This window comes from Drosophila arizonae, chromosome 5 (assembly GCF_054131065.1).
Source record: "Drosophila arizonae isolate 15081-1271.41 chromosome 5, UAZ_ARI_1.0, whole genome shotgun sequence".
NCBI classification, from domain to species: domain Eukaryota; kingdom Metazoa; phylum Arthropoda; class Insecta; order Diptera; family Drosophilidae; genus Drosophila; species Drosophila arizonae.
In genome coordinates, this window is record NC_142925.1 from 12,552,836 (window position 1) to 12,563,225 (window position 10,390).

At 41.6% G+C, this 10,390-nt stretch overlaps 1 protein-coding gene across 1 annotated transcript; it reads right to left on the bottom strand.

Annotated features, from left to right (window-relative positions):
• Window positions 1-7,607: 7,607 nt before the first annotated feature.
• LOC108617183 (uncharacterized) lies at window positions 7,608-8,527 on the bottom strand. Its single transcript, XM_018012895.2, has 2 exons — window positions 7,891-8,527; window positions 7,608-7,831 (listed from the first exon to the last, which is right to left on the bottom strand). The coding sequence occupies exons 1-2, from the start codon at window positions 8,479-8,481 to the stop codon at window positions 7,733-7,735; spliced, it is 690 nt and encodes a 229-aa protein (XP_017868384.1). The 5' UTR covers window positions 8,482-8,527; the 3' UTR covers window positions 7,608-7,732.
• Between the last annotated feature and the right edge of the window lie 1,863 nt (window positions 8,528-10,390).

Sequence of the window (10,390 nt, forward strand, 5' to 3'; positions counted from 1 at the left end):
CCCAACTATAAATCATAGATAGACAGCTGCAGCACCCTGTTCGCTGTGATGCTCTCGCGCTAGCCAAGTCTCAAAAAGACTTTGTCTTCAAATTAATGGCCAACACCGGCTGCTTGGGCTGAGTGAAGCGCGTAGTTTTCAGGCGCCAAAGTCACGTACATGACCGGTGGTTGGTGAATTGGTGGATTGGCGGTGGTTAGGTGCTTAGGTAGGTAGGCCATATTTGGCAGCCAGATTTTTGCATACGAACGAACAATTTAAGCGACGGACTTTAAGACCCAAAACTGGCCCGTTCCCTGTTCCCCATGGACGGGCCGACACACAAAGTGCCAGTTTATCTCGAGCGCATTTATTTACTTGCTGTGGCTCTCTGCTCTCTGCTCTCTGTTGTAGGTTAACATATTTGCGCTGGTTAAGGAGCAACGCCCGCATTGCTGCTTCACGGCAAAGGGAATGGCACGACCAGGAATAGTTGTACTAGTAGCTGTTTAAAGGCGGGCCGAGATAAGCGCCAACAGCACAAAACAGCAAACAAAGCTGAAGCTGAAAAGAGAGGCAAAAAAAGAAAAAAAAACAACACAAGTGGAGAAGGAAATCTGCTGGCATGCCCACTGCTCCATTGCCCCACTGACCCCACATACCACACACACACACACACACACACGCACACGCATACACACATGATGTGCAGCTGCTGATGCAGCAACAATTGCAATTGCAATATTTGCCACGATGCCACGCACTCGAATTTCATTATAATTGCATGCCAATCGACCTTGATAAAAAAAAACCTTTTTGCCCATTTCCTTGTTTTTATGCACATTTTTTTTAAACTGGCATTTTGCCAAGTTTCTTCTTCTGCTGTTGTCTGGCTGGCTCGCTCATTAAAATGCCAACAGTTTTTGGCCGAATATCTCATTGTACGCATGGCGAGCGGCGCTGCAACTGGGGAACATCGGAATTAATTTATGTATTGTTGACAGCCGCAAATTGCACTTAAAATGCATACACGAACGAGGCCAGAATGGGGCAGGCCAGGCCAGGCTTGACCCGGTCGGGGCTTTAATGAAATCCTGCTCAGCCATATTTTATTTATCAATTACAGACGCCATCGCACGGAAGAAATAAAACTGAATGGCCGAGCCACTCAATCCGATGCGATATAGAAATAAGACAGCAGCCAGCTGCAGCAGCAGTTGGCCCAGATAAGCAGCTGGCAGGCAGCGGCCAAGATAAGCTACGGTCAGCAGGCAGCAGCGCCATTTGCTTGCCCAGCGGGTTCACAAATCATAACCCATAATGAGATTTGTCCACCGATACTCGAATGGTCGCCATTCTCCTAGCTCTCAGCATTTATTTATAGCTTTGTTGCGCTTCGCTTCACTTACACGCGCCCAACGTGGCAGCTACTACTACCATGGCCGATAGCAGTTAGCCCATAAATCAACAGCATTACGAGTATTGAGCAATAGCTGTTGCTTTATCAACGAGCACATTACCAGAAATGCCAAGACAACACAAAACAAAAACAATAACAACAACAACAACAACAAAACAGAGCAACAATGACGCTGAGATGGACAGATAGCGGCTAGAGGAGACCAGCTTGGCAGCTGCCTCCAGCTTGACCCCGGAACACCAAGAGTTGGCCCTTGTAACTACATAAATCTGCGCCAGTTATTGTAGCTCTCCACTTGATAAAATTTCTGGCAATTTTAGGATACTTCTTGGCTTTTCAATTCATATGGATTCTAAAGCACATTTAGCGGAAAGTCAAGCTTAATTTTCAAGGAATTAAATAAATATGAATTAGTATGCGTACCACTTAAAAAAAGCTGAATAAAATTAAGCTCTGCTACGTTCTCTATAGTAGCAACAATAACAACCAAATTTCCAGAGAATCTCAGCTATAATAATAATTTTTTTGCACTTCACATTAAATTAACTATTTTGTTAGTGAGAGAAAACTTTTAATGCATTCCTGTTTCACTTTCAGTGCAAAAAAGAATCGCTTTTGCTATATAATATATTATTCGGTGTATAATTGATTATCTTAACAGCAACAGAGAAACGCAATTTAATGAAATTAAATTAAGTAAGTATAAAATATATCAATTTCAGCTGTTGTACATTTTCTAAAGGTTTCCTTTTTCACATAAATTGCAAAGTAAAACTTGATTTCAATTGCTCTAATTTTAATTGAATTTAAATAAATTGCACAATTTATCTGAAATGCCAGTACCAAAAAATCTTTTTGTCTTTTTGTCAAAAAAATAAAAATGTAACAAAACCGAATGCTGACAAACTCAATTTATTGGAAAATATTGTAAGGAAATTGAACAACAGTAAAGCATTTGGGAACGCACATGCCTTCCCCTTCCCCTTCCCCTTCCCCTTCGTCGTGCCTTGCCTTCCACTTGCCTCAAATGCGGGCCTCAAATCGCATTTGGCACAGCCACAGTTACAGCGCCAGCCATTGGAACTGGCCCATGCCAGCAGCATTCCCATTCACATTCCCAGCCACAGGAGTGCAGCTGCAATCGTAGCAGAACCCCTCAGATCGTTATCGTAATGCAATTTTAGAACAAATCAAGCCAACAAATTGTTGCAATTCCCCTCACAGATGCATTGTAAATGAAAAATTGCGGTTAAATGCCTGAACTCAAGCAGTTGAAGACAACTTTAACTAAAGTTTTTGGAGTGAAACAAGTTTGGATTTGGAAATACTTACTTGGCATATGGAATGTAAGGAATACCAAATATGAATATGTTCAAAGTGAAGAAGTTATATGAAATTTACAGTTAAATTTTTCATTCACATCGCATGTGCTATATAATATTTAATATTTTCTTTTTTTTCCCTAGTTCATCTCTTTGAACCTTCATTCTCTCCCTTGAAGTTTGGCTATCATACTGTTTCTGGTCTTTAATATTATGCCTCTAAGGCATATTGTGCCAGAAATACATGGCTACTCACCTGGTCATACCTGTACAATTTCGCTCTGCCGGACATCCGTTTTCAGTTCACACGAACGGGGCGTTTATGGGCAGCGATCTGAAATAATCAACCCATCGGGTAATTACGGTCTGTGGAGCTTGGCCATTGTTTGCTGCTGGCGTTGTTTTGGACACTGCCAGCATATTTCCGTCACATTATGTGATCATTCTACATGCATGACGGTGACACGGTAATTCGCGTGCTCCAACTGATTGACAGTCAACTCAACTGCTGAGTGGGGTGCTTTAAGTGAAGTGCAAGCCGGGATGCTGGCGAATTCTACAGAATTTGTGCAATTCCAAAGTACCAAATGGGAATTTAATTTGGGCAAATGTGAAGGAGTAGGAGTAGAAAGAAGAGTAATAGTAGTAATTGTGGTAGTAGCAGACTAGTTGGAATTGTATTAGTGGAAGTAACAGTAATAGTAATAGCAACAGTAATAGAAATAGTAGTGTAGAAGTAATAGTAGCAAAAATAGTAGTAGAAATAGTAGTAGTAATATCAATAGAAGTAGCAGCAGTAGATATAGTAAAAGCTTCAGCAGTAGAAATAGTAATAGAATAGTATAGTAGCATAAGAAATAGTAACCGTAATAATTTTGATAGTAAAGTAGTAGGAATAGTAGTACAATTAGTAATAATAATTAGAAATAGAAATATTTAAAGTAGTAGTAGAAATAGATATAGTCGAAGTCATAGTCATTGATATAGTCGATGTAGAAGTAATAGTATAGTCATAGTATAGTATAGTCATAGTAAGTAGTAGTAGTTGAAAAAGTAGTACAGATTGCCAAAGTAGTAGTAGGCATAGTTATAAAAATAGTCTTAGTAGTCGAAATAGTAGTACAACTAATCATAGAAATAGTAATAGTAGCAGGCATAATCATAAAAATAGTAGTAGTTGTAAAAAAAAATAGTAGTAGAAGTAGTAGTAGTATTGGGAATAGCAAAAAATTAGAAGCGGCCAGCTCTCAGCCTCGCCTAGTTCCGCCTGCCGTAAATTATTTGAATTTTTTGAAAGGCTTTCCTGTCGGAAATGCGGTTGGTATATTAACGACAATCGCTGGCAATAAATACCATATTTAATATTTATGCAAACACTTGATAATTGAATTGAATGTTAAAGTAACCATTAAACATAATTGGACTAATTAATTGAAAATCAATTTGGAACGAGCATGTTTCGCGTTGAGTAATGTAAACAAATGAAAAAATATATTTGATTTATATATATATATTTAATTCGCACAACTGTTAATTAATTTATAATAATTCTGTAGGGCCGGTAGAAATAAAGTAAAAGTGAAAAGAATGTGGAGCATGGCAAGAATGCCAACAATAAAATGCGAGCCAGCTTAAATGGCAGCTAACAAGCGCTGCGTTAATTAATTAATTTCGCAATGCATATTTTTAATCTGCTGCACGTATTGGCCACGCCTCCGCCTCCGCCTCCACCGCCGCGGCTGCTGCTGGCAGGTGCGCCCAGCAAATGTAGCAAGCGACTAACATGCTGACAGCATAATGAATTCAATGACACGTATTGCCCGGCAAAACAACGTGCAAAATCAAATGGAAGCGAAAGTGAAAGCGAAAGTGAAGCCAAAAATGGAAGCAAAGCAACGCAAAGACCTTAACGAGAATTTGAGTGATGAGGACTAGCTGTTGCCCTGTACAGAGCGAGGAAGCAACTAGATTGCCTGGATGGTTTAAGTGCTGTTCGAAAATAATTTGCATGTTGCTGAGACATATTTGGTTTGCCAAGATTAAAAGCTAGTTTGAAAAGGAAATTTGAAAGCAATAACAAACTCATCAAAGACTTTCAAACTGACTTAAGAATTTAACTGATATTTTACATGTGTAATTTTAAGTTAATATTTTTAATAGATATAATTTGACTATACATTTTTTCACTAATTTGTATAAATGTATTTTAATAGATATACCAGAAAGATTAATTTAATATATATATATATTTATAATTTATTTATTTTTATTTTTTTATTAATTTAAAAAAAAATACACTTTTGCATACCGTAAATTTAAAACTAAATTCAAAACTAACGTATCCTATATAAATAAATAAATATTTTCATATATATGTATTTATAAGAATATACATATTTTCTACAATCCCTAAAGAATCTTAATGAAATTAGAAACACTTCTCGAGGCCTACATTACCCCCTCTATACGAGCTGTCCGTCTTACAGGGTGCTTGTCGAAGAAGCAATATTGTTTGCGCACGTAAGTATGCAACGATTTATTTCGCTTCTTGTGCGCTGACAGGCCGACCACTTGGACCTCCACAAGCACTCGCAAGACGAAGAAGCAGGAGCGAAAGAAGAGGCGCCAACCACAAGAGCGCCGAGAACATGGAAACCAAAACAACTTGTCAGTCTTGGCGGCGTTGTCTCTGTCAGCGTGTCCTTATGCCGATGCCGACTAATTCATTAACATTTAAGTTGATTGACACACGAGAGAGGGAGAGGGAGAGAGAAAAAGAGAGTGCCCAATATACACACACATTAGCTGCTGTATGTGTGTGTGTGTTTGTTTTTTTTTTTCGGCCACGCACGTACGCGACTTGCTGTCGTTGTTGCTGTGGGCGTGCAGTGGGCGTGCCATTTGTTTATACAGCCATAAGGCATAATGGCTTTGAATTTGGCTAACACGCACACGAGACAAATCAGGTGCACGCGCGCTCGCTGATAGCGAAGCAGATCGTTACTTTGTTAATTTAATAAGCACACTGGCGACGATACAACAGGTGCTGCCACGCCCACGCGCCCAGCAGCCTCAAAAAATGAAGTCACGTCTCGCCCATAAATCAATTGCCATGAGAAGGCGCGTGTAGCGATGTGAAAACTGCATGCACTGCATGCGTTATGTACACAGGAGAGGACGTCTGAAGGATATGGCTGAGGCTGAAGCCAGCACCAGCAGCAGGCTTCTGCAATTGTTACAGCTGTACTTGTGCGCTAACAAAGGGTATTACAATTTTGTCATGAGTTATGTACAGTCGAGCTGATGGGAAGAGGCAGCCTAGCCTAGGCTAGCTCTATGTGATTTTAAGCCAAATTTTATTATGCATAGAGTAAATTTCTGAAGCAGCACTCATTGAAATATAAAACTTTTGACAAGCATATGCCTGCCAGAGTATTAAATTGTCGTTGCACTTTTCTCTCTCTCTCTCTCTCTCTCTCTCTCTCTCTCTCTCTCTCTTTCTCTTCGTGCTGCTGTTTGTTGGCAACACGACAGCTGGCATTGGGTGTAGCTAGCAACTGGCGTCTGTCCGTGCGTTTGGGCCATAAATTGAGCGCATGCAATGAAAGTGTAACGAGCCTTAATTTGTTTGTCCAGCGCGCCAAGTGGCCGAGTTAAATGGAAATTATGCGAGTCCGGCAAGACAACTGGGCGCTGTGCCAATGCCAATGCCAAAGGCATGCAAGCCATACAAAATAATGCAGCCTTTATTTTCAATTCAGTTATAATTACATATGGATACGCAGACAGTCTGAAAGGCGATAAGTTTCTTAAGTATGTGATTCCATTGGGCTTAATGGGAGTGCGCAATGGGAATATTCATAATAAAATCATAATTATTTTTAAATTAAAACTGTGTGCTCATCTCGCATGGCTTTATATAATATTTGACAGAAATGCAGCTCAGCTAAGCTAAGCTGAGTTTTCTCTTTAATGATTACCAAGAATTTTGATTTTAGTTTATCAATATTGTGATTGGTTTTCTCACAAAGTCCACTCTGCCATCGGCGTAAATACTGAGAACTGCGAAGGGATCAAAACACTTGTATTAAGTTGCAAGAGTTAAAAGAGCTGAAAGACTTTTACGCACAGCTGTAAATATCATTATGATAGAGAATATAGAGGGAAAACTTGCTCGCCTCGCCTCTTCGATGTATCCGAAAGAGAGAAAGGGACGGCAATGCATTGTTAAATCATGAATTTGGTATTGACAGCAACCTCAGTCGAGACTCTTCAACTATATATGTATGTGTGTATGTGTGCGAGAACTGTACTCGTTAAACACAACGTGAATTGAGTGTGTGCATGTGTAAGTGAGTGTGCGAACGTCAATCGTATTTCTCTTTACGATGATATTCGTGAAAGGAGAGCCACACGAATAGCTCAACTCAAGGCTCTCAACAGAAAGCAAAAACGAAACGAGCCGAAGCTCGACTTCGGGTAACGAAGTCTCTTGCTGGAAGGGAGAGCGAGATGAAACGATCTTCTGTTATTTATGCAAGCTAGGGTATGTGTTCAATGTGTTAATTTCTGAGAGCAGCGAATTGTGGAAGAGCTAATGGAATTGCGCTCTCCTTCAGCTCGCTCACTCTGCGCTTGCTACAGTAGAGCTGAGATGAATTACTAAATGCTCTACATTGAATATATTAATAGAGAGGGAGACATTATAAACAGACAAACTATAAATGTCGATCAACTAGCTGAGATATGATTGAAGCACTTGCGCAATTCTTCCAGCAGAGCTGCAGGAAGAATCCCAAACTGATATCAATTTCCATGCCCATGCATCACTTCCATATTCAGAGTTTAATCAATGCAAACAACAACGACAACAACAACAGCAACACTCTCTGCTAGAATTTCTGAGCAGCTGACAGCGCTCATCTATTCAAGTTTTTAGCATTTTCTACAGATTCAATTGCAATAGCTTTACACATATGGAATTGTGGTGCTTGCCCTTTGTCCATGTCGATCACCAGGAGAGTATGGACACGGCAGCGCTGAGCATCTCGGGCACATTCCAGCCATAGCGACGCAGCACGCGCAACGGGCGCATGGCATCCCGTTTCAGCTGTCAAGTGGTATCAATGTAATCAACCAATCAAGATTCGATCTTCATCAATTACTCACCATATTGGTGCGCAGGCGCGACTGGAAGGCCGGCGAGCTGATGGTGTCCGCAAAGAGTCCAAAGTTGTTATGCTTTGCCCTGGCCTCGGCCGTATAGCTGTGCACCTCCTGATTGGGCATGGCGGCCAGTAGATCGCCCACAAAGTTGCGGCCGCGCAGCTGCTTGCAGTCGCAGGTCTTGTTGGCGTATGGCGGCTGCTGCGTTGTTGGCCACGGCTGATCCAGGCAGTCGAAGATGTCCATGATGTTGTCAATGTCGCTGGTATCGACGCCGGCGCTGCGCAGATCTCTCAGCAGCGTCACGTAGGCCTCGCTCTGCTGCAGCTCCTGAATCACCAGCTGGAAGCGCTTCGTCTGGTAGTAGGACATGGCCTTGCGGAACTTGGCATCGCACTGGGAGTGGCCCTGTATGAGCTCCGCTAGTGTATTCACCTCGATGACGCCGCTCAACTCCTGGAAGTTGGGGCACAGCGAATCGTCGCCGAAGTTGCTGTCCTTGGGTGTCGACGGGCAAATCGTCGTCGTCGGGTCGGGGACCAGAGCCTGGCAGCCAAGCGCTGCGAATAGTACCAAAATCTTCAAAGCCAGCATTGTCGCTCGATTGACTGCCGCTTCGCAGTGTTGTGGTTGGCGCCAGGGCAGCTCGCTTTTATAGCCAAGTCAAGGGGGCACACGGCAATTACATGTATTTCCTATCAGCTGCGCTCGGCGGCTTATCAAGCGACAAGCGGCACTTAGGATAATTGGCCAGCTAACAGCAATTGCAGCGGGTCAACAACAACAGTTGCTGCTATCTGTGCAACGCAAATAATTGGCAAACAAATGCTGTCACGCCCACTGACGCCCCCCATGCGAGCGACACATGCAGACATCACTTGCAGCTTGTCGAACACACGGTGCAAATTACGAGCATCGTAAGAAGGGGCCTTTCCTTCAGCAGCGAGCAGCGAGCAGCGGGGATTGTCGAAATTATTGTGTCACTTGGCTTAAACGGAAATAACTCTCGCAGAGTCTACACCCTCTGCTGCTGGCCAACTAACCACGCAGACCAGGCTCTAATTGACATTTTCGAAGAGAGTGCATAAAGCAGGCTAAGCTCCACATGGACGACGCTCGGCCACACATGTGTGGACAGGCACTCGCACTCGCTCTTCAAACAGGGCAAAACTCACAAAAACTTTTGCCCAAGCTATGCGTTGTAGCCACTCATGGCTAACAACAACAGCAGCTCAGGGCTTTATCCCCTGCACTGATACAGTGAACAAGCAGAGACCGAGATTTCGAGTTCAGCCGGCACTTGACTTGGGCTTGAACTCAACTTAATTGCCATGGTAATGGCTATGGCTGGTGAGCAGCAAGAAGTAAATTGATATTGCCAAGTGCCTTAGCATGCATTTCTATGGCTGTGCACTGGCCGTTATACAGATAACTCAACTCAATTCAACTCAAACTCACTTTATCCGCAGGTGAATCAAACGCAAAATTCATACGCCCCGTTGCCCCGTTGCTCCGCAGCCAATGCAACAATCGATACGCACACACATGCATGCACATGTTATTTACTATGCTAAGCTCTGGCCTTGGCTTGACAACCAACAACAACAACAACAACAGCAGCAGCAGCAACAACAACAACAACAGCAACAATGCAATACAATAAAAAACTGTTTGCAGGTCAAACAAGTCAACCGGAAATAGTTGACCGTTCCTTTGTGTGCACAGCATTCATATTTGTTTGCTCTCCCTCTCTCTCTGTATTTCTTCCTTTTTTTTATCTATTTGTCACACTTTGTAATTCGTTTATATACTCTGCAGTTGTTTGGTTGTCGTTTAAAATCAATTTCGTATACATTTGAAGGTTTTCACAAAACAAAAACCTGATGTTTGATTGCCGAAATGTTTATGAGCTCAATCATACTTTAGCTAGAAAGTGAGAGTGTATATATTTATTTAAAATATTAAAGTGTAGAATTTTATTTTATATAAATTCCCATTATCATTCGGCTATCAAGCTATTATACACTTCCTGCCCACATTTACTCCCACTCTTATTATTTATGATCTCTTTTAGTTCTTCCATTGCTGCTGCCTTTGGCCCCTCACTTGTCGCTTAGTCATGTTCTTTCATAGGGCTATTCAGTTTCGGCAGAAATAAAAAGCCAACAGGCGTCTCATTAGACTTGTTTTGGGTCAAAAATGCAATGCAGATTTTTTGCTAGATTTTTTGGAACAGGCAAAACTGTAAGAGAAGACAAAAGACATCCAAGTGAAACGTAGGAGCAAATGTACTAACATGTCGGCATAAATGAGTGACATAAAGACGAATGCAACCACAAGAGAAGAAAATCCAAATAGAATAATTCGAAAATGGATGTCTTTAGTCCGGAATAATTCAACATTCCTGTTGATTGTTAAGTGTAGTTTAAGTAGTTTAAATGATATATGTTGAGCAAATAAGTGTTCTTTCCTATAATAATATAATATATAAGTATAAGTATTT

Coding starts and splice junctions, on each gene's coding strand:
- LOC108617183 (XM_018012895.2), bottom strand. CDS start 8,481: ATGCTGGCTTTGAAGATTTTGGTACTATTCGCAGCGCTTGGCTGCCAG. Junction 7,832..7,890: donor CGCGCCTGCGCACCAATATG/GTGAGTAATTGA, acceptor ACCACTTGACAG/CTGAAACGGGATGCCATGCG.